This window comes from Varanus komodoensis, unplaced genomic scaffold (genome assembly GCF_004798865.1).
Source record: "Varanus komodoensis strain SLA01 unplaced genomic scaffold, ASM479886v1 scaffold43, whole genome shotgun sequence".
NCBI lineage: Eukaryota > Metazoa > Chordata > Lepidosauria > Squamata > Varanidae > Varanus > Varanus komodoensis.
The window spans coordinates 3792121-3815947 of record NW_025335985.1 but is presented as its reverse complement, the minus strand read 5'-3'; the positions used below and the strand labels follow the sequence as shown (position 1 = coordinate 3815947).

The window sequence follows — 23827 nt, the reverse complement described above, 5'->3', positions numbered from 1 at the left end:
ATGGGAGATCCTAGGTCAGGAATCATCCCAGGGATCATACGATTACACTTCAGTAATTCAGAAAAAACAGTATTTTTCCAAATCACTTTGTAATGCATTTGTTACAATAGCAACCCTGTAAAATAGATCACTATTGTCCCTCTGTTGTATACAGCAGGAGCAAAGGTTGAAATGGGGCTGCTTGTGTAGTGATGCCTATTAAACCCATGGCAGAGATGAGATTTGATCTAAAGAAGTCCTGATCTGTAGCTCTATCTTTTGACTACTAAGCCACAGAAGGGCAAAGGAATCAGAGTCATGCATGCATTCATCCTGAACTTAAAGAGAGACTAATAGTACTTCCAGATGAGACTTTTATGATCTCATTCACAGAATTTGTGGGGGGAGGGGTTTCCAAAGGACACTGGCTTCTATGCATAACCTCCCTTAGTGCCCACCCCCAACACACTCACACCTTTTCTCCCATCCTTTTTCTCTTAACATGGAAAATCCATTAAGGGCACAATCATATGCAACTTTAGAAAGAAAAAGGCCTTATTTCTTTTCAAACTTGCATAAGATTTCACCTTAAGGAACAAAAGATGGGACAGCTGCTCTAGGAGACTCCATCTGGCAGTACCCTAAATGCTGAGATTGTCATTGCTGGGATTGTGTGAAGGATTAATGAGGGGGGTGTGAGGCAGCCGAATGCTAATCTGGTCTTTTAATGTTTGCAGTGCTTTGGTCTCTTGGGGGTGAATGGGGCTGGCAAATCCTCCACTTTCAAGATGTTGACGGGAGACACTGACGTCACTGGAGGCGATGCTTTTCTTAAGGGAAACAGGTATGAAGAAAATCACAGCTTTGTCTATGGAAATTTATGTTGTCCTTTCTGTCTGCCAAATAGGGTCAGTGGGACTTAATAGTTACAGGACATTAAAATTCAACATTTATGAAAGTCCTGAATGGGGGCACAGGTTCTGCTACAGAAACTGTTGAATGATTCTCAGTTAAAGACATAATATGTCCTTTTGCAATTGCAACCTAGATGTTACCTAGGTTGTAAGCCATCCTGAGACAACTGCTTGTATAGGACGGGATAAAAATATCCTAAATGAATAAATGAATACCTGCTTTTTGTTTTTGTGTTTTTGCATTAGTGGTTTATGTCTAATGATTCAAAAAACAGTTGGTACACCACCATCCGCTCTGTACTTCAACACTGCCAAACTCTGATAAGCAATATCTTACCTCTTTGCAGTATTTTGTCTAACATCCAAGCAGTCCATCAGAATATGGGATACTGTCCTCAGTTTGATGCCATTAGCGAGCTGCTGACAGGCAGAGAGCACCTGGAATTCTTTGCACTCTTAAGAGGGGTTCCTGAGAAAGAAGTCCATAAGGTAAAATCAAGGAGGCGGGATGAGGACAACCTGAGTGGGTTACATATTTAGTCTTAATGTTACGATTATTTTGACTCCGTTTTGATTTTAAATGTTTCTTATTTTCTTAGCTACCTTGAGCACCATTTGCTTAGTGGAAAGGTGGGCTGTAAATCAAATAAATAACCACAATTAGTAAAGTACAGACTCCACATGGTTGTTGGTGAAGGGGAAGCATATATTTATGTTAATTTACCTGGAGTGCAGTCCTGCGATCTCCTGACATTGTCTGGCTCCATAGGATTCTTCAGAGTCTCTGCACCAAGGTGTTTGGACTCTGGTGGCTGAGCTTCCATCCTGCCCCCTTCGCAGGTGGCATGGTTCTTTCTGTACTGTCTGCTTCTCTGAGCAGAAATGCTTCTCCCAGAGGGGGCAAATGGGCATGCCAAGGGGTGTGGAAAAGAGGATGCTACATGGATTCTTCTAACATGCCCCCACACTTCCTGTAAGACAAGGTAGTGGGGAAGCTGCTTCAGCAAGGCAAAGAATTTTGTTCTCACAGCAAAAAGAATCCTTCTCTACAGAATGATTGCGCAAAGCAGCCTAAAAGCAATGATCTCTGCTGATGCTCTTCCTGACAAGCTGAAGGCTACAAGACTTTGACATGCCTTCAAGAAATGAACTTGAATTTTGGACACTGAGAACCTCAGTGACCTCCTCATTATTCTTCTAGTGGAGCCCATACAATACACAAGGAAATACGCAGGCACAAACAGGAGCATTTTATGCTGCAGGGAATAGAGACTGTGCCTTCATGTTGTCTTCCTTCTGGCAGGTTGGTGAATGGGCTATTCGTAAACTAGGCCTCATGAAGTATGCAGAAAAATATGCTGGCACCTACAGTGGTGGGAACAAGCGTAAGCTTTCTACTGCAATGGCCTTAATTGGGGGGCCTCCTGTGATATTCCTGGTGAGTATGGCTACGTTTACGGTAGTAATACTTTGTTGTGCAAAGAATAGCAGGAGGCCTCACTTCTGTTTCTTCCAGAACTGAAGGGGTGGGATGTTCCTCGATGGTCTGGAGAACAGCCACCTCAAGCACATCTCATCTTAATTCATGAGCAGAAGGACCCAATTTACAGGTCCCTTTGAAATCTTTCCAAACCAAAGTTCTCACTGGCAATAGCTGTATTTGCAGCACTGAGAACCAAAGGTGTTGCTTGGAATTAGGGGCGAGCCATATGGCAGCCCCTCCCAACCCCAGAAAGGATGTGCGTATTTTTATGAGGAAAAATGGAGTTTGCAGGGCTACAGAGTGTCCAAAGGACCAAATTCAGCCGAGCTTGACCCTTTTAGTGCTATGGATGCAATTTTTCCCAATATTCTCTTTCTGTGTCCTCCAGAGGGGAGCCTGCGGGTGGGGGGGGGGGGTGCATTCATGGGTGGGGAAGGACATGCACTCCAAATCAGCTGCAGTTGCCTATTCTTGCTTCAAATCTATTGCAAATTAGAGTCCATGGGCTGTCAGGGCCAAACAGAAGAGAACAAAGCTATGGCCACAGCATGCCTACAACTTCTGCTTTTACTTTCCAGTCAACAGGAGGCTTCTTCATGGGTTGCTTAGCATGTTCTCTGAACCTGGAATGTTGGTTTATTTAGCGTTTGGCTTTGTTTTTAATGTATTGCTTTATTATTTTTGCTGTGTACTATTCACTGCTCCAGAATTTGTTTAGATATGAGTACATAAATAAATACACAACCCAGAAGTTAACCCACCAACGAGCTGTGGTTAACTGCTAGGTTGTTCAGGCTCAGTGCTCTGGGATTGGAAAATCATGAAGGAGCCAGTCAATTAGCTGTTTAAAAACAGAAGGGAAAGCAGACGGGCCGGCAAATGGGAACATGGGAGGCAGTGTACTCACTTGCTCCTACTAATGCATAACATGGCCTGCCATTGCCAGCTGTGGCCTACATGCCAAAGTTGGTACTAGGTGTCATGAAATCGTGCTCGGTCATTAGTGATGAAATCAATAATCTATTCTTTATAAACTGCAGGATGAGCCAACTACAGGAATGGATCCCAAGGCCCGCCGTTTCCTTTGGAATTGTGCCTTGAGCATCATAAAGGAGGGAAGATCTGTGGTTCTTACATCACACAGGTATGCAGTGTGGTTTTTCAAGAGATACTGTGCATTACATGGGCTATATGTCAGTTTGCATGGTGGGTACATGTAATAACAAAAATAGTCATGTTGCTGCAGTAGGAAAAGTTCATACAAGGCTAGTAGGACTAAAATGCTCCATGGCATCTTCCTGTCTTAAAGGTTTTAAACTAACTTGCATACTCAGGTCATTCTTTTGTGTAAAGAGGAAGTAAAGCAGCAGTGATCTCAGAAAATGGTTGGATATTTGGATAATTGCTTGGTTTGTTCCTACTTGCAGCATGGAAGAATGCGAGGCGCTATGCACTCGAATGGCAATAATGGTCAATGGGCGATTCAGGTGCCTTGGAAGTGTCCAGCACCTAAAGAACAGGTAAAACTGTTACGCTTTGTTCTTGGGATAGATTTCTGCTTTTTACGTCTTGATAGCTGATGGGAGTACTTCATTAAAATATTTATTAATTGCATGCATGGAGACCTTGATTCCTTCCTTCCTTCCTTCCTTCCTTCCTTCCTTCCTTCCTTCCTTCCTTCCTTCCTTCCATTCATTCATTCAAATTTCATGTATTTAATTGCTGTGCTGCCTATTAATCAAAGCACTCTGGGCAGTTCACAACAACTTCTCAAAGTACTATGAAAAATACAATAAAAAAGATACAACACAGTATAAAATCCTAGTATACAAATTTAAAGCAATCTGAAATTCCAGTATACACAATTTAAAGCAGCTTAAACATCTAAAGCAGGGGTCCTCAAACTTTTTCACCAAGGGGGCAGTTGAAAGGTGCTGGTGCTGGGTGCGGGCCGGAAAGGTAGTGCTGGAGGGGCTCGGGGGCATGGCGAGGCTTGGGCAGGTGGGCACGCGCAGCACACACAGCACAGTGAAAACCTCTGAGGCGGGCCAGATAAATGACCATGGCAGGCTGGATCCGGCCCCCGGGCCGTAGTTTGAGGACCCATGAGCTAAAGCAATTTCAGTAAAACTAGACCTAATTAAAACAGTTGATGTAACCCATCATATGTCATTAGTATGAGAATAGAGGGCAGTTTTAACCTGACACCAAAAACAGTGAAGTGTTGGCACCAGGCAGCCCTCAGTGGGGAGCTTATTTCATAATTGGGGGGCCACCACTGAGAAGACCCCCCTCCGTGATGTTTCTTTTTGGGCCTCCATTGGAGTTGGCAGTCAGAGGAAGACTGCAGAGGTTGGGAGAGGTGTTCCTTCAGGTATTGTGGTCCCAAGCCAGGTAGGCTTTATAGCCCCTTCATGTGGCTTTACAAAATATAAATTGTCCTGTTAGGTTGCCCTAATCTGACCTATCATTTACCAGCAATGGAACCTTTTAGGCTTTTCTCATCAGTCATGAGGACAAGAAACAGCATTTTAAAAGCAAACTAAAGATGAGACTAATCACCATGCCAGAAGCACTAATTAGTACCCAATGGCCCATGAGAAAGCCACAGTATAAATAAAGCCCTGGCCAGTTCATACTTTTTCACTCATTTTTAAGTAGTAGGAGAAGCAATACTGCATATTATGAAGTCTACTTTGTTGCAAGTTACACACTTCCTCTTCCTTTATGTCAGGTTTGGAGATGGCTATACAATAGTTGTGAGAATAGGAGGGGCAGCACCTGACCTGAAACCTGTTCAAGACTTCTTCGAGATGGCCTTTCCAGGCAGTATGCTGAAGGAGAAGCATCGAAACATGCTGCAGTACCAACTCCCGTCCTCTATGTCTTCTCTGGCTCGGATATTTAGCATCCTCTCCCAGAACAAAAAGAGACTTCACATAGAAGACTACTCTGTTTCCCAGACCACTCTTGACCAAGTAAGTCTACAGGGGCACAGCTTGTCATAGAGTCTCATACAGTTCCCATAACCCTGACAATTGGCCTGATAGGGGTTGTACTCTAGAACATTGGTGGATCCAGCACAGGGAAGGTTGTATTAGGACAACTCAGATAACTGTGATCATCACCTGCTGCTTGGCTACATTCTAACATTGGAGGAATGCCTTGAGTGTCTGGCTCCAGCTATAACTCTTTCTGAATGATATTCAGAAGATGGATGATCAGAAACAGAAAGGCAACTCAGAGACAGAGCCTTCTCTGAGATGCCTTTGCAGCTCCAGCACACCACGCATATTGACATCTATTGTTCATGCTCCTCGAGTGCCCTCTGTGCAAGAATGAAGGCACTCCACCTCCACAAGCTTTTAAATGTGTAGGTTGTTAACTGCTTGTTTTGCCACTAACTATATTCAATGCTTGAGATCATTGTTTTTCTGATTTTTCATATTATGTATGTCAATGCTAGTTGTGCTGGTTTTTGTTTTACGTTGTTGCATGTAGAAGAGTGTCATAATTAGTTTATCATCTCCCACCTTTTCTTTTTTTCTCTCTCTCAGGTATTTGTAAACTTTGCCAAGGACCAAAGTGATGATGATCACACAAAGGACTTGTCATTGCACAAAAACCAGACTGTTGTAGACGTTTCAGTTCTGACTTCCTTTTTGCAAAATGGGAAGGAGAAGGAAAGCTACGTATGAGCATCCCTTTTGAGAAGGGTCCAGCAGCATTTCCGAACAGAAGGGGAGACATTAATCCTTTCTTTAGCATGAGGAGATCTTCCCAAAAGCAGAGAGACAGAGGATACAGAGAGGAAGACAATAAACCAGGCATTCTACTGGTAACCATTCAATGCAATGCAACTCAATGCAAAGAAAACCATATTCCTTTAGAGAGGCAGTGCCTCTTGGAGATGTTGCCTTGTACTGTTCTCTAGTGAAAGACTTGAATTTAGTTGTTCTTACTTTATAACTCTGTGAAATTCTAGTATGGTGCCACTTGCTGCTGTGTGGTGTTTTGCCATACTCCCACCTTGTTCTACTTTGTATGTTTTTGGTTAGGGCTGCACAACAGCAATTCAGAGGATTCTTGGCCAGTGATTATTTATTTGCCATGTTAAGGCGTGCATGGCCTTCCCACATGGTGAGTGGAACTGCTTGGGTGCTACATCCATTGCTGGCGATGAATGCAGTAGAGTGACCAGGGCAAGCAGTACCGAGCCCAAGGCATCGCGGTGGCCTTACTTAAGTATTAGTTGTTGGCTTGGTTTATCTGCACAAGTTCAAGGTGACTTATAGAAAGGCCATTGGTGGTCTAATCTGTGGGCCATGAAGCACACCATCTCAGCACATGCATACACTTAATTCAGTGTTCCTTGATAGGGTGCAGCAGAACTATCAACCGTGCAAACTTCTGAGAGGATTTCTATCCCACTGGTATGGTGACCAATCACTTATTCTTCCACTGTGCTTTTGTGGGCTGTTGCTTTTTTCAGCGTTTATTAAGACACTTGTTTGATATGTTTATTTTCTTTGCAACAGTATTATTTATAGAAGTGACTCAGCAATGTCTGTGGCACCCTGGACCATCTCTGCGTCCCTACTTATAAATCATTTGTAATATTATGTCTGTATTTGCCACTTTATTACGTTCAAAGTCTAGATGCAAACATTACAAGATGTTTATAGCATAGTAATCACCACCACCCCATTTTCAGTTCACATGTGTGTCTTCCTACATAAAATGCCAGATCATAGGATGGCCCACTTCTCAATCTGCACATCCGTCATCACCCTTTAAGCCTCTAGTTAAAGCAGAAAGAAAAAGCAGTGGTGACTCCTCCCATTCATGTTAGTGTCCTGTCATCTAGCCTTCCCATCAGGTGCTGCGTAGCATCTTCTGTTGATCTCCCACTTCTGCTGGACATTGAAGAAAAACAGCCCCAGAGCAGGGGGAAATTTGGCAGTCCTAGACAACAGAAATAATAGACAGCATTAATTAAGAAAAAAGTCTCTGTTTTAAAAGACTGGCAAAAGAGCTGTTCATTTAGGAAGTCATGTCAAGCTTTTACAAATCATTTCCACCAAAAGCTACTGGGCAGGCAGAGGCAGGAAGGTGGCTGGGAGTGCCTCTTTTAAATGCTGATTACCTATAAGCAAAGCAATCAGAAACCTCTTAATGGGAAAAATCCAATCCTGCACAAAGGAATGTCCACTCACAAAGGCGTTCTCTTCCTTCTTGCTGCCTCATTCTCTGCTCTCTGGGATCTCCCAACCCTCCAGAACAACTTTCAGGGTGCATAGGGAGCTGCAGGAAGGATATAGGAATCACTCCCTATGCATTCCACTGATGGGAGCCTTTCCATCAGAGGGGTGAGTTAATTGGATTCCACTCCATGACTGCAACTTTGGGGACAACATCCATGCCCCCAAATCAGGGTATGAAAAAGACAGTGGCAACTTAGTCCTTCTGAAGTGGGACATGAATGTTGATTCTACATGCACTTTTTTCCTTTTCTGTTCCCATTCCCACCCATAAAATGCCTGTAGGTTTTTATCACCAGAGCTAAGCTGGTTTTCCCCCTTCTCCATAACTGACAATTCTGGGCAGTTAGCATTCAATCATTCTTTGGCAATGGTGTTGCACAGAGCACATAACTGAGTTTACAAAATTGTCAACATGTCCCATTAAAAGATTTTTTTTTAAAAAAATCAAGATATTCTTCCTTCCTTAAACAATCAGGAGTGCTCTTTTACTGCATTGTTTACAGTGCTCTTGCAATTCTGCCCAAGAGAGATATAATCCATATCAAGTTAGACTGCAATCTTCTTATGCATTGACTGAAGAAAAACCCTTTTTGAGTGTAAAGAGCTCTGCACGTTTTCCTTGGAATTACTTCTGGGCAAATAAGAGGATTGCACTGCAAGACCCATTATTTTCAATGGGGAGTTTTACGCACGTGCTTCCTATGAGAAACAACATTCATAGGAGTGTGTCTTGGTAGGACTGGGGATCCACACTGAACACTAGTGCAACCTACAGTAGTTGCCTCAAAATCTGTAAATCATTTATACAGGTTTTCCTTTGTATTAGGGGCGGGGGAAGCGGGGAGCCAAATTTATCTTCAGTCCTACATGTATAATGGTATAAAACCACTGGTCATGGAATTGTCTTGAAAACATTTACCACCTCAGTGTGTATGTGGTGAAGTTGCTGCATCCCTCTGCAGTTATTTGTACTGCTGGAGGGGTTCTTTCCTAGGAATACTTTTCTTGCAGGAGTAATACTTTTGGCAAGCCTGCATCACTGTGCTTTTCCTTTGACCTGTGTTTTGAACTGCCCTCCTTTTGATATGGTTGGCCCCTTCATTCCAAGCACTTTATGCTAGCTGTAATGGGATCTATTTTTGCACTGGAATACCCTGTTAACTCTGCAAAATTCAAGAGCAGTTTCACATCCACCCACAAACACAAATTAAGTTAAAATGTTTCAATGGAGATTTTCATGAAAAACAAATATATATTTGTATTGATAATAACTATTTGTGAAATACTAATAGGCATTGTAAATTGCCTCATATCAAGTTAAACAATAAAAGTATTTCTGGTCTATACACGATTATGTGTTTACTATATAAAGCTTTGATATAAATCTGTAGCCAAGTTATGGAATATTTCCATGTTTATTGATGAATGGCAGGCTATTTTTCATCTGCCCAAGCAAAATCCTTTAGAAATATTCTGTTGTTCACTTTTGTGAGATATTTTTAGTTATGTGCCATCAACTAATCTCTGATTTATGGTAACCCTATTTCCAACATGCCCTATCCATAACAGCATTGTTCAGCTCTTAAGTGGGATAATACAGGATTGAAATATGCAATGCAATCATATGCATGTTTCACTTAGAAATAAATCACTCTGATTAATGAGATTTGCTCCATAAAAAGTATATTTAGGATTGCAGCTTTAAAATTAAAACCATCCTAGATCACCAATGGCAAACTAAAATGATTTTGTTTGTCCCCTGAAAATAAAAATTACACTCACTTACCTGAGAGCAAGTCCCATTGAATTCTTCAGGGGGGTTACTTCAGAAGCTTCCACTGTGAGGGGAAGGGGCCAAAATTAGGAGGATTTCTACCATACAAATATTACATAATTCCAGATGTCACCATCACCTGTCATTAAATGTTTGCCTCCCGCTTTCTCTCTCCACTTTTTTGTTTTTTTGGCTCGTTCCCTTATGCCTCCCCAACTCCATATTAGCAATACCTCTTTTCCCCTGCTCTTACATCCCTGGGAAAAAGAGAGACTATATGTAACAAAACACAAGAAATACATCAGTTTGTAGCATGAGTGGCTTCCCATTCACTGTGCCATATACACAAATAGGTGTAGGCTAACATACTATGCACATACACGGGGATCTGCTTTTTTCCATTTTCATCCCACCTACATGTTGTGTAGCAGTTCCTGCCATATTATTGGCCTTGGAAAGAAAAAAAAATGGCTTCCAATTCCTGTCACTTCGTGTTAATGTCTGCCCTGGTTAGCAATAACCAAAATGAATTCTGTGTAAAAAATATAAAAATGCTTCATTCTGTTCACCTGTATAAAAAGCAATGTATTGTCTACCGAAGTTCACAGGTCTATCTTGAGAAAAAGAGCAGAAGCGAGGCCGGGAAAGTGGTGAGGAAGTCTTCAGTTTTCAAAGGTGTCTGCCACATCCAGGGGCAGCTCTTGTCTCTCAGCAAGGATGGCTCTGGGAGGGGAGAAAGAACCTATTTTTGGCCAGACATTCCTCTTTTCACAGGAATAGCTTAGTTCTGCTTGAGAGAGTAAACCTCCATCTGTATGGGCCTTTATGATGGACTGCTCCCCCATGAAACAAATTGCTTCACGCAGAAAATTGGCGCTTCACAAAGATGGCAAGGCCGCAACCCTTCTCCCTGACATGAGCAGAGAAATATTACGGAGAAGGCAATAAAGGAACCAGCATGAGGGAATCACCTTTTCCAGTGTGCCGTTTTTTGTTTTTAAATCTCTGGTTTCAGACACTTTCCCCCTCCTCCTTCCACAGCTTTTCCCAGCCAATGTGAAGGACATGAACTGTGCCAGCCTCCAGAGTGGGGACAGTTGTCCCTCCAGTCTGAGGGCAAGTCGGGGCATGGGGTGTGGGATTTTGTGGGTCCACAGCTTCTCCAGGTCCTCTCACCGAATGCCTCCTCTGTACGTTCCCTGGAATTGGTCCTCAGGCCCAGTGCACTCCTTGGAAGAGGCTTGCAAAGCCAGGCCCCCTTGTCTGAGTGGGCCTTTCTCCTTGCCCTCAGAAAAGAGATCAAAAAAATCCTATTCTGGGATGCTGTTGCAGGGAACATAGGGCTGCAGCCTGCCCTAGTTTTCTAGAGGGAGGATTTTTTATTATTTTTATTTTGTATTCAGCCATGGGAACTTTTGTTTGCAGTCTGTGGTAGTACAGCACACACAGAGATTATTCCCTCAGTAGGAATTCCACAGGTAGAGAGACATGACTGGACTGAAAGCATGTAAGGCTCAACCTTTATGTCAAAAGGCCATCCGAGTGAAATTCCGGCCTCTCAGAGGGACCGCGCCTGTACTGCTTATTCACATGATGGTGGCATCATTATCAGGGACATGTCTGCATATTAGGTTGCCTTCAAAGCACAACAGGCCGAGAAGTCAGCAACATACCAAAAACTGACTGTCATGAATGGAGAGGAATCAGCATGAAGCACTGGAAGACCATTGTGATGTTCCTAAACATACATGCCATATTCATCATGAAGTATAGTCCATTAGTATAATACTTTGGGAGTTGCATCAGAACATGTAAGCCACTAGATAAAATAATAATTCACAATTAACAGGACTTGAGATAATTTTTTTCTATTCCTTTATCCCAGCACCTGAAAATCACAATGGGCGGTTCTGTATTACCCCAAATAGCTGCATTAACAATTAATTGATTAGAGAACATCCCTGTGCTTGTCTACACAAAACTCAACGGGATTCTTCCTGAGTAAGTGTATATAAGCTCACAGCCTTAATTAATCTATTAAGTTCAGCTCAGTTGTGAGGCCTCTTGTTTGAGAACATTGTGGAAATAACTTTCATTACCAAATTCAGTTGAACCTGTGTCAATCTCCTTCATGCTTTGTTAGAATTACATCCAGTTACAATTAAGTAGCATTAAGTCAGGTAAGTGCCTACCATGTCACAGCATCCTGATTGTGGAATGGCTTCCTCAGATAATGTGTTCTTGTTCTTCAAGGCCTTTTACTCCTTCAGTTTTTGTTGTTCTATTTGTTGTATTTTTTAATCTTTATGCTTCTGCTGCCTTTAACTTCCATTTTGTATTGTCAAAAGTGTTATGTTGTATCATGTTGTGCTTTGACCAGTTCACAAAAGTTAAAGCCAAAGGGTGTTACAGCTAATCTAGTTCTATTTGGTATATAAGTGTCACCATTATATACATAAATAAATATAATTTATTTTGCTACACTTTTCAGAATTAATGTTTCAAATAACTTGTCATATATTACATTTTCTTATACTTGTGTTCTTATTACACAAGGAAGTGTAATACCATACACTCTCCAGCATTTCAAATGGGAGTTTTATTGATCTGATTTATATGGCACCTTTTTTTTCTTCCAAAGAACTCGAAGTGGCTGATTCCATTCTCCTCCTGCTGCTCTCAGTCTTATCCCCACAACACCAACCCTGTGAGGTAAGTGGGGCTGAGAAACCCTCAAGTGCAGCATCCATCTGGCACAAATTAGAGGTGGTGATGGCAAAAATCTATTAAAAACACTGTTTTGTGCAAAGAAAATGGAATCTGGAACCACAACAGCAGAGATAAAGTGTCCAATTAGCTTCTTTCCAAGTGATCTTTTTGGTGCTCTGTTGCTGCTTGTGGTGTCATAGTTTTTTTTCCCCCTCTAGCCAAAAAACAAACAAAAAACAGGGTAGCTCGTCTAAGCCTCCTCTTCATCTTATTTTTGTTTTTAAAGTTTCCCTTTGTTTTTGGCAGCCATGCTTGGGGGAAAGTAGCCTGCAGAAAGTCTGGGATTAAAATAGCCCATGGACCTCTCAAAGCTGTCCACCTCTAATTTTTTTTTTTATCTTCCTCTTCAGGCAAAAAGGCCTGGGGAACTGCATATATACAGTCATCAAAACAAGATGGCAGGGTTTTATAATATAAAAAAGGCAAGGCACATAAAAGGATGGGAAGGGAAAAATTAAGCTGTGTTCATACAAGGTTGGTGGAATAGACTGTCTCTCCATGTCTCACTCAGTGCAGCCCCCTGGAATGGCTGGAAATGATGCCAGTGGAGAGAATAAAACTACTGTCTGGGGTTGCAGTCTTAAAGCGTAAGGATTTATTTTTTCTTTTACTTGTGCTTGTTTACTGTTGCATGACTGTAAAGCACTAGTGTTACACTATTGTAAACTTTCCTCCTCCATTTTTTTCTTCCCCTTTCCATTTATCTCCTTGTATTTTTTCTTTACATTTTATTTATTAGGTTCTCCATTGCACATAAAAAGCAAAAGTAACTGTTGCCATATTCAGGCATTTGGGAACTGCAGAATAAATGTGAGGAGGGCAACTAAGCTAATCCTGCACTGAGGACTGTAATTGCCATTGCTTCCAGGGTTCAGGTCATTTGCCCCCTGCCCCTAGTTTTGCCCCTCCTGTGTTCCATCTGCAGCAAGCAATGGCGATGATGGCAAGCTTGTGAGGTTAGCATGGTCTCACTCCTCACACATTTAATCAAACACCTGAATAAGCCTTAAATTGATCCATTGGCCTAGCTGTCACACACATTTGTCTCTTGCCTTGAGTGAAAAATACAGGTTCTTGGGTGAGCAAGGAGACAAAAGATTAACAAAAGTGGAAATGAGGTTTTGGAAGGGGGTGCACTAGGCAAAAAGAGTCAACTAAAGCCAGTTATTGTTATTAGGATAAGACTGAGAGGAAGAGGAGAATTATATAAACCATCTTGAGTTCCTTGCAAGGAAAAAAGGTGGAATCTAAATATAATATATAAATTAAAATATGTATGTTGTCTTTAGCCTTTAAACCTGGAAACTTGCAGCCCTTGACTTCATTTCTCATAGACCAGAGAGATGGGGGCAGGGTGACAGACAGAGAAGTAGAGAATCTAATTTTATACATATTATTAAAAAATAATTTATCTTTGTTTAATTTCACATTAACAACATTGATCATCAAGTCTTGCAACTCCGAATTTCAGAAAGTGATCAGATCTAGCCTGTGCAATATATTATGTATTCAAAATGTGATTCTTGCAAGGGAAATTTTTCTCCTGTGCATGCCACATTGTAATCTAGACTCTGATGGCTGATCTATAATATCAGTAATTATAGAAGTATATTAATGTATGAAAGATTTCCAAGGAACCCACTGGGATACCTGCTTTTTAGTATTCAACTTTAGTATTTTGAGAGTCCTGGGGTATAAAATTTAGTTTAAAAATTGATTGCATGAATAAACAAAAAACAAAAAAGATATGGGTAAAAAAACCCTGAGATATCAAAACCAAAACTAATTCAGGCTTTTTTTCCATATTTTCACTCTTCTATCATCTCTAAAAATCTAAGAACTAAGATCCTGTGCGCAGTTTCATTTAAGATTTTCATAGAGTTTAAATTTAAATATTTTAATGCAAAAGAACAGGAAACAAAGTTGTTTGAAGCTGGATAATCAAGTTTCTTACACAGTGAAGTATCATATAAAATATTGTACAGCACAGCCTGCATTGCTAACAAGGTCCAAAGTACAGGCAGGACGGATGCCACCATCTGTTGCCCTTCGACTGGCAGAGAACTACTTCAAAGGCGAAAAAGGTGCAGGAATCAGAAGCATGTTTTGCTGGGATTCCAAGAACTGAACATTCTCCCGTACTGAAAGTAAATAGAAAGTAGGACAAAGCCAGATTAATCTTCGAACTGCATTAACCAAAGTTGGTTGACATGCTGGGACACAGGAAGCTCCTCTTACCAGCTGCTACCACCCTGGCATCTTCATGGGCAATGTGCCTCCCAGTTGCACGGCTGTCTGGGTCCTCGTACCACCAAAGCACATGAACTGCCAAAGTAAAAAGACAAAGAAGTTCAGCTCTGGACCTGGACACACAAGGCCCACTAAGAAGAAAGAGCTTTCTTTATCTACAAGTGCTTTTCCACCAGCTCCTGTGCGGAGAACCAGTCAATTGTGGAAGCTCTCCGGGGAGCCAATGGCAAGGAGGGTAGGGCTAAAGATGTGGTACCAAAATACCAGAGCTTATAGCTCTTTCTACCAATAAATAAACCATTAGAGAGGCATGTCAACCTTTCAAAACCAGGAAAATATTGCAAAAAGCTTGGCAACGACAAAGCAACTGTTGATTTGGATAAGAGGGGCTGGGGAAGGCTTTCTGGATAAGCCCACAGAACAACAGATGGATGGGAATTTGCTCCCACACATGAAGTTCTGTACTGAACTTTAGGTCAAATGGCTTGGTGTCCTGTATTCCTGAGGGCTAAGGATGCCGGAAACAGTGTGGCTTCTTTCCTTAAATGCTGGAACTCAGACCATCACAGAAGCTTTGCCTTCTGCTTCAGAGAAAATTAGTTCACAGGGTAAAACTATCACTCAGCTTGGATAGCTGCTAGCATCCAGCTCTCTGTGGTGATACTTCTTTCCCCCAGCTGAGACTAGAAGAGCTTCTGAGGTTCTCTTTTTCTCTGAGGCGACAGGACAAGAAGCAGATTAAGCTTGATCTCAAGAACAGAGAACCAAAAGTTTACATGAAGCCGCAGAAGAGAAGAAAAAGAACAGACCAGGAGAATAGATGAAATGCAGACCAAACAGAGCTAGAACAGCTGGGTTCACATTCAGCCAACTCATACTTTTTTTCTCTTCCTTCCTAATCACATTTCTTGTGCTGCATGCCTTTTACTTAGTATATTTCTATCCCATCTTTTTTGTGCAAGGAATGGAAGGTAGTTTACATCATCTTCCTCCTTTCCATTTTATCCCCATAATAATCCTGTGAGGTAGGTTAGGCTGAGAGTCTATGTCAGGTCCAAAGTCACTCAGGGAGCCATGGCTAAGTGGGGGAAAAAGCCTGGATCTGCCCAGTGCAGCACTGTAACCACTGCACCACACTTTCAGACCACAAACCTGAGGGCAAGGGTTGTCTCATCACTGACTTTTGCACACTACCCTGGAATCATTTCTTTGACTGAACAGCAAGGTAAATATGCTTTAAATGAATAAACATGCCAGGCAGGCAAAGATTACAAGGAACAGGGAACTGGTGCTAACACTGGCTTATTGGTGCAGTTTCCCTCTCCTCTTCTGTAGCGTCTTACACTAGGTCCTAACACTGTAATTTTTCCCATCTCCACTAACATGACCAAACAACAAAAAAAGTGGGTAACAGTAAAAAACACATTATCATCATGGTAAGCCACAGGGTCCTAGTGAAGGGAGCAGGACAGAGGAAACTCAACAGCTCCAGGTATTTTTTCATTTATTAGATTCCAAATCTGCCCTATGTATTATCTTTGGACAAACTGCCATTGCCCTGTGCCTCTCTGCAAGTGCACGGAAGTACTTTCTTTGTTACTCTTGTTTCAGTAGCAAAGGAGCAGAGCAAAGTAAAAGATGAGAGGGTGAAGTAAGGTGGTCAGTGGAAATGATTAATGAAGAAGGGGAGAGGCTACAGCAGCCTTTCCCAAGATGGCGCCCTCAAGATTCAGTGAACTACAACTCCCATCCCCCACTAGCATGCTGGCAAAGGATGATGTGAGTTCCAGCATAGGAAAGGTGAGACTAGAAGATCAAGACCCACCATCCCTTCAAGATTCATTTCCTTCTCGTATCGTGTCCTGCTGGGCATGATCCATAAGGAAAATGAATGTGCGCAAAAATCCGGTCTCTCCACCGAAATGGAAGGGGGGCCGGTATGATCCACTGAGTAGACGTGAGGCTGTGGTTCACAACAGTGGGAAAGCATTCAAAATCATTTGAACTGAAATGTGAAATGATTGATCTGGTACCTGTGTTAAGTAATCCATATTCAGTGTGGAAGACACCGATGAGTTTGGCATAGTTCTTACTGGCGTGTGCATCAACCGTAGTTTTGAATGTCCTCCCCCACAGTGCTGGGCCACCTGGTTTCATCTGGTAAGTCACCAACTCATAAACTCCTAGGATCGTGGTCAGCATGATGTAAACAGTGAAATATTAAAGATATGATCACTATTAAAGATATACATCATGGGCACAGTCACGGATCATGCCAGTCCACCCTGGCAATAAACCCTGGTGAGTTGACTGTTGGCAAAACAACCCAGCGTGCACAACAGATAATTAGACTCAGGATGGGCTGTTGGCCTCCTCCCCACTCGGTTCGCCAAAGGGTATGCCAGGGAACAATGCAGCAAGATCCACATGTCTCACCCCCCACTGCTGCAATTGCAAGCCTCTGCTGTGGCTTTTCCTCCCCTTTACCCCCAGAGATTCCACTTCTGATAAGCTTCTGACAGCCTTTTCAAAGTGGCTAAGGGGTTAGCAAAACCCTTTTTTCTTTGTGCAAAAACATCTGTACAAATCAGCTAGTTCTTTTTAATCTCTTATTACTATTGTTGCATTTGCACGAGCACAGGAACCAGAAGCTTCAGCAGGGTGAATGACCTGAGGGGCAGCACTACTAAGGTGCAGCATATACCAGCCCCAGACTTCACACAAACCAGACTCCAAATAATTTGTCCCACTTTTCAGAAGGATCTTGCCAATTAACTGATCACGGGCCCCTTGAAGCATTTGGAGATTAAGCTTTGGCAGCAAAATGGGAAGCTGCACAGCTCCACAGTTCCAGGACAGTGTTATGGGTTCTCATAGGAGCCCTTCTTTCCTCAAGGCCCAGCAATTGCAGAGGGATGGAGCAAGCTTCCAGGACTTAACCAGAGCTGTGATAACCCAGGGACCAGTGGTGCTATAACCATCATGTGCCCTCCCCTCAAAGTACTGCTTGCAATTTTACTGCAAGGCTCTGCATGTCAAATAGTACTTCAGTATCTTAAACAGTCTGACTGGTAAGAGAACTTACCCTGTTTTGGTGGAGTCCCAAGTGTGCACCAAGGGACCAAGTAAGCAATTTCCGCATGCTGTTTTGTTACAAGTGGGAGCAGTTCTGACAATGTTTCCTGCCATCTTTTATTATCAAGTAGAGCTTTCCTTACTGCTGTTCTGTGAGCAAAACTATCTGTGAGGAAGGAAAAGAAATATTAAGACTCTGCAGCCAAATCGGATGGACATACCTGTTGCCACATGAACACATCTGCAGATGCTCACAGAAATAAATGGCCTCCAGATATTATAATGGATCCACCAATGTTCTACTTTGAATGGTACCCCCACCAGTGAAACAGAATTCTTCCACTCAAATGCCCAATTAAAAATTGCAACCTTAGCAAATAAAAAGGGATCTGTTTGGACCTTCGCTAACATGGTATAACCCATCACCATATGCAACGTATCAGTTATGGATTTTGCTCAAAACTCTTTCTGCAAAAGGCAGGAACTCAGGAGTAAGCAATCATATACTGTGTGCACCCAGGCCCCTTCTAGCATGGAGCAGAAGTGTGCATCATTGGCCCCTGTATGATAGAGACAGAATGAAGTCTCTATATTGGTGAGGATCAATGTAATTACTAGGAGCTTGATATTTACTGTTGATTGGTCAACAAAACAGTACCCCTGACTTTTTGATTCCTCCCTTCTCTCCCAGCCTACAGAATCCTGGGTCTGAACCTGCAAATAGCTGCTTATACCCCTAGCCAAGCACAGCCATGTAGCATATCACATGATCCTAAATCTCACAGAAACATCTAAAAGAAAAATATCCAACTTATATCTGCCTAGCACAGAGGTTCAGATATTTAAAGCACTCCCATGCAGTCCATACCATATTTCCAAATATGCAAGGCCTTATTCATTGCCCCCAGCTCTGCTGTCCAGAACCCAATCATCTCTGAGTGAGCCAGACGAGCATTAATATCTCTGCTGACCAACTCCAGAAAATCCTTTGCCTTTCCTGGCTTGATATCGTAAGTACGAATTTCATAGAAGGTGCCATCTTCTTGCCTAGGTCCTGTGGCAAAAGGTGAACAAACCTGGGACAGGTTCGGCTTTAGAAAGACATAAAAGCAAGAATTTCAGTTAGAAAATTATACTGGAGTGGTTGTTTCTAGGTTTGCAGTCACAATGGTAATTATTTGGATTGGTGAAATGCTCTATTACTACACAGAGTTTCAGTAAGAAAACGGGCAAAGGAGTCATTTGGTTTCAGCTATAAAGTGCCACAATCCTAATTTATCAGAGCCAAACACAGTCAATACATTTTTAAAGACTGATCTCACACATTAGCCCTCTGTCTTCAAGAGCTGACTGTAGGTATTTAAATTTAAAGCTCATGTTGATGACCCTATTTGGGGGGCGGGGGGATAAAATAGGGGGGAAGAAGCAGAATAACATTTTATTAAAGTAATTGAAATATCTCTTCCTTTGCTCAAGCTTGAGCGTCAAAGGCCAGCACAAACAGGTAGGCCTCACAACACGTTTGAAGAATATCGTGGTGAGTCTACAAAGACCTGGAGTTCTATAACTCTGTGTATAGAGAGGGGAGGGGAGTCATGAGGCTATTTCTCTTAAATAACGCATATGCTTTCTGAACCTAACACACAAAGGGGACCATGAAGTGACTATCCTCAGTGACTCTCAGCTGTTGTAGCAGAACACAAGGGAGAGGTGATCTCTTAGGTGAGTTCAGCCTACATTTTTTCAGAACTGTGTAGGCTGACCAGAAAAGAACAGAGAGCCAGTTGTTCCATAAAAGAACAGAGAGCCAGCTGGAAGCAGATGACAGTGTACAGATTCTATTTTTCTACACGGAAACCACATCCATACAGGAAACAATATACGAACAGAAATAGGTCCATGACTGCAACAATAAATACTGAGTAGGTACATGTCTCTTCCTACTTGGAAATTACATTTATATCAGAAAATCACCATGTATGAAGTGATGCCGATGTAAATTGCAATCTTAAACAGATTCAAGTGGAAGAAAATTTCATTAAAGGTTAATCAAATCAATGAGCCAAGGAGGCTGATGTTACAGTCTTTTCTGTTGCACAAGCATAACGGACAGAATCCCTCCATCTTTTAAATCACAGCATAAAATCAGATATCTTGGGCAATTCAGATTCTGCATCAGATTGTGCCAGAGAAATCAAGCTATTAGCAATGGATGCAACTAAATTATGGACATATTTTTAGATCAGTGAATTTCAGACCTCCAATGATCAGGAAACACTGCCACACAAATTTATCTGCTGCTGAGTCCCTGAGGATCTCCAACAGCACCTATTTCTATTGCAGATAATTCTGATATGTAGTCAAGGTCACCCTTTTCACTTTAAGCAGGTTTCCTACAAGGCCTGTTGGGCCCATATGCCACCCCACAGGGATTAAGACAACTCCCTTGAACACCTCCAATGTTCTCCTGAAAACTGCCAAAGACAAGTGCTGGAACACTTGTCTTTTAAGAGCAGCTTCCATCACTGACCTTTGAACAGAGGAAGCCCAACATTGCTAGAAACACAGTCTGAAAAGTACAGTGTTAGCTCAGTAGCATGAAGCACTGCAAAGCAGCAGCAGCAGCGGCAGGGGACTGTATAGGGCAGCCTGTTCCATTTTGGAACCTGCAATGCAGTTTTCAGTGCAGCACTGGACAAGACATTGTGCACCAGGCTTCATTGTTCATCCCAGGCATTAGTTCACAGAATGCCTCCCAAGACATAATCATCAGGCAGCAGAGAGAAGTGCTGCATGTATTAAGCTAGCTTCCCCCCAACCAAAGGTGCCTGGAAATTAACACACATGGAAAAACTGAAATCTAAATTCATTTATCAACCTTTGCAATTCCGCTTTGTCCCTTCAGAGTACCAAAAATCAAAATACACTACCACAGCAGTAGAGTTTTGCTTAGAAAGAGGCAGGATACTGGGTTAGATATGCCTTTAGTCGGAACCAGCGGGATTTCTCTTGCTATTTCAATTATGCCCACAGTAAAAAGTGTAGTGATGATGCCTGTGCAAGAGCCTTTGGAAGTGAATGCCAAGCTGCAAAATCCTAAATACAGACAGACCCAGGTGGGATCCAGAAAATTGTATATATGGATTCCATGTAAATCAACTAAGCATGTGTAGACCTTTTGGATGGTAGCCCACTAGAGCCTCATGTTAATGCCTGGGCTTGCTCCTGAGTCCCAGGCAGCAACTTGGTGTATCTCAAAGAGAAGGAGGAACTTTTGCCACTCCCGTGGAGAGAAAAGCGCAGGCCCGCTACGTGCCGCGAAACGAAGTGCAATCGCCAAGGCTAGTTTTAAACGGTGGCAACCTTACTCCCAAAGCTTCAACCAAAAGGATGGAAGTGGAGTCTCTAGTACCTGCTTCCCAGCATTACCTGGGCGCGGATCTTGCAAGCTGCGGCAGCCCCCCGAAGGAGGCCAAGGACGGAGGCTGAAGAGGAGCGCAGCATGGCGGCAGAAACGGGGCAGGAGCGTCCGCAGGCAGCTTGCAGCAGGGGAGGAGGCAAAACGTCAGTCCACTCCCTCCAGCCTAGGGCAGCCCCGAAGAGCCAAAAAAGCCGCCGCAGCCCTGGCTCTTTTGAGCAGGAGACAGCGTGGAAGAGTCGATAGGAAACGCAGCCTTCCCGTGCGTGGTGCCTCCTGATAGGACTACGACTCCCAGCATCCACTGGCCAACTCGGTGTGCATGTTGGGAGTTGTAGTCAAACGCTTTGGGAGAACGTTGGGTGGGGAAGGCTGAGCCGGCACAGACCCGCAGAGAGCAACCTGGAAGGTGAATCTCTGAAAGTTTATTTGCTCTTGGACACTCCGCGATTCCGTGTTTTGTTTTGCTTGCTTTGCTTTAATTCCACCCTGACACTCGTCTCCATGGGACTCAAAACGTAAACTCCCAACAGTTCACTCTTATGCTTAAAGGTAAGTCAGACTGAGGTCACTAGGACTTTGTGCATCTGGATTCCCCCCTTGTTCCTAGGTGTATGTAAGTATCCCTCCTTCCAATGAAGTTTTCTTGGTCATGATGACTCTTGTGTGAAGCTTGACTATGGTGCTTTCATGCATTAGTGCTGTCTAATTCCCAGGATTTTCTGAAACCTGGTAGGCTTCTTAATTAAGCCATTACTTCTTGCAAAAGGAAGAACTTCTTGCTTCTTTATATGTTGCTAACATGTGAATCCTTAAGCAACGTGAGGCCAAGGCACCTGTCTTTGCAAACTTCAGAAGCTGTGTCTTATGGTGCCACACAATGTTCTGGTTCCTTTGAGGAGCACCTCAAGAATATGCTCCCTGTTGACGTCAGACAGGCACCTACAAGCCTGAGCTGTAGATGTCTCCTTCCATCATAATTCTTCATGGAGGCTTTCCATGAGCCAGCCAGTTATCACTATAGGTGTAATGCAGATCAGTGATTCTTTTATTTTCTCTTATATTTTGGTGCTGGACCTTTTCTATACAAGGCTCTTAATACATACCTGACATCTGACCACTATTTGAGGAGCACTTCCTTTCCTGCTTTTTGGCTACAGAACCTCTAGGTGGCAGTGTGGTGTTGCAGAATAGCACAGATGCACGAGTGAAAAAAGCATTTTATTTTCCTTTTTACAAATAGCATTTTTCCTACTATAAAATAAAATAATGGCAAGAAAACTGGAGGGTCCTGTTATCTAAAAAATCCATAAACAGTGAATGACAAATGCACAATAAATACCTCATGTATAAAAGCTTCAGATATTGTAATTGCGATCTCTACTTTGATAATTTCATTGGCAAGTGAAATATGAGTGTGTGTGTGTGTGTGTGTGTGTGAAACATGTCCCTTTTTGCTTTTAACTTAGGTTCACACAATGCTGTTTTCCTGCGCAGAAGCTGCTCCAGATGTGTGGCAATACACTTGTATGGCAGCAAAGCACATGCAGGCAGCAGGAGACAGAGACACTAGAGACAGTGTCCTTGGTTTTAAATGCTCTCAGGCACTAAGCTGCTGTGCTTCCCACTTATTCCCCTACCAGGCAGCTCTGCTGCTCGGCCCTTGAATTATGTCCTGCTGCCTGCAGCAGGTGATAGATGAAGAGAGGCAAGAGGACTGGTAGCTCAACAGAGAAGATACAGCAGCTGCATTAAGAGTACTCCTACCCTTTAACCCAGTAGGTCATGGCACTTTCTAATCTGTGGGTCATATCCATTGAAATAAATGGGTTTTAAGTTCAGCTAACATTTGGTACAAGCTCTTGTGTAGGTTCCAAGGTCCATTTTGTACCTAGTTACTCCAGGTTTACCTGGAGTAACTAGACATGTTCCTAATATGAATTGCCAAGTGACCCCCATGGGTGCTAGGGCAAACACAGGAACTACAGTACCTGGATCCCCCCCACTACAGATCATCGAATGCAATCTGACTTTTGCTGTGAATGTACCAGATTAGTTCTTTGGGAGTCCCTTGGAAGTGTGTTCTGCAGGGCGACAGATTCCAAACTCACCATTCTGTCTGGGAGCCTGCAAAATTCCGAAGTGCCGTTCCATTTTAAGTTTTTTAAAAAGCTTGTTATGATTTGTTGCAAATGTTTTAGATACTGTAATGTACAATGTAATAATTCAATGTGCAAAAAAATATATTTGACAGGATTAAAGCAAGAGTGGGCAACTTGTAGCCTTCCAGATATTTTGGAGTATAAGCCCTATCAGCTCTGGCAATTATAGCAATTTATGAGGGATGATGGGAGTTGTAGGCCAAAACATCTGAAGGGTGTCAATTTTCTCACCCAGATTAAAGAAATACACACACATCCTCCACCCCATTGTTACAGCAGTTTGTCACCAAAATGCTTGACCGATTAGTGATGAACAAGAAGCATAAGTCCTTGCTTGTCTATCTTTGTATTTTCTTCATGTCAGCAACCTCTCTGTGTTTACCGAGCCCTATCTTGGCTGATTTTTCAGTAGTCTGTGAACCTGTTTTTGTCCCAACATGCATCTGAATCTTTGTATTCTAATACCATTTTAATAAAGATGCGCCAAGGTTTTTTTAAGTACTTCAAATGTATGCAGTTGGAGCTGACAAAACATCACATAGTACAGGACCTGTTTAAAAATGGCAAGTTAGAGCTGATAATTTTCCAAACCACAGGATTTAAATAGGTTTTTTGGGGTGGGAGGGACAAACAAAACAAGTCCCACTCATTCCAAGTAAGCATGCTCACAGGATTACTGTCCATATTTATTGAAGTGAACAAACACAGCTCACACAGGCCTAACGCTCATTGATGTGAT

At 42.5% G+C, this 23827-nt stretch overlaps 2 protein-coding genes across 4 annotated transcripts in view; one reads left to right on the top strand and one right to left on the bottom strand.

Moving 5' to 3' along the window:
- ABCA1 (ATP binding cassette subfamily A member 1) overlaps window positions 1-8984 on the top strand; it is a 119218-nt gene extending 110234 nt beyond the window's left edge. For both annotated transcript variants that reach the window (XM_044443848.1, XM_044443849.1), the window contains 7 exons: window positions 717-823; window positions 1241-1382; window positions 2197-2331; window positions 3417-3520; window positions 3804-3896; window positions 5111-5354; window positions 5934-8984. In XM_044443848.1, coding sequence (XP_044299783.1) covers window positions 717-823; window positions 1241-1382; window positions 2197-2331; window positions 3417-3520; window positions 3804-3896; window positions 5111-5354; window positions 5934-6074 — 966 coding nt within the window. In that variant the 3' untranslated portion in view covers window positions 6075-8984. The remainder of the gene's footprint in view (window positions 1-716; window positions 824-1240; window positions 1383-2196; window positions 2332-3416; window positions 3521-3803; window positions 3897-5110; window positions 5355-5933) is intronic.
- Window positions 8985-9299: 315 nt separating this feature from the next.
- Window positions 9300-21056, bottom strand: NIPSNAP3A (nipsnap homolog 3A). 2 transcript variants are annotated; one of them, XR_006416055.1, is made up of 8 exons: window positions 20938-21056; window positions 18377-18599; window positions 17519-17674; window positions 16467-16616; window positions 14422-14508; window positions 14138-14324; window positions 9984-10137; window positions 9300-9478 (listed from the first exon to the last, which is right to left on the bottom strand). XR_006416055.1 is itself a non-coding variant. In XM_044443850.1 (6 exons), the coding sequence occupies exons 1-6, from the start codon at window positions 21010-21012 to the stop codon at window positions 14248-14250; spliced, it is 768 nt and encodes a 255-aa protein (XP_044299785.1). In that variant the 5' UTR covers window positions 21013-21056; the 3' UTR covers window positions 14065-14247. The 2 variants fall into 2 exon arrangements, 1 of the variants encoding a protein (XP_044299785.1); XM_044443850.1 differs by lacking the exons at window positions 9300-9478; window positions 9984-10137 and having other exon boundaries at window positions 14065-14324.
- Window positions 21057-23827: the final 2771 nt, after the last annotated feature.

Coding starts and splice junctions, on each gene's coding strand:
- NIPSNAP3A (XM_044443850.1), bottom strand. CDS start 21,012: ATGCTGCGCTCCTCTTCAGCCTCCGTCCTTGGCCTCCTTCGGGGGGCT. Junction 18,600..20,937: donor CTTGCAAGATCCGCGCCCAG/GTAATGCTGGGA, acceptor GTCTTTCTAAAG/CCGAACCTGTCCCAGGTTTG. Junction 14,325..14,421: donor TGCCAGGGTGGTAGCAGCTG/GTAAGAGGAGCT, acceptor ATTTACTTTCAG/TACGGGAGAATGTTCAGTTC.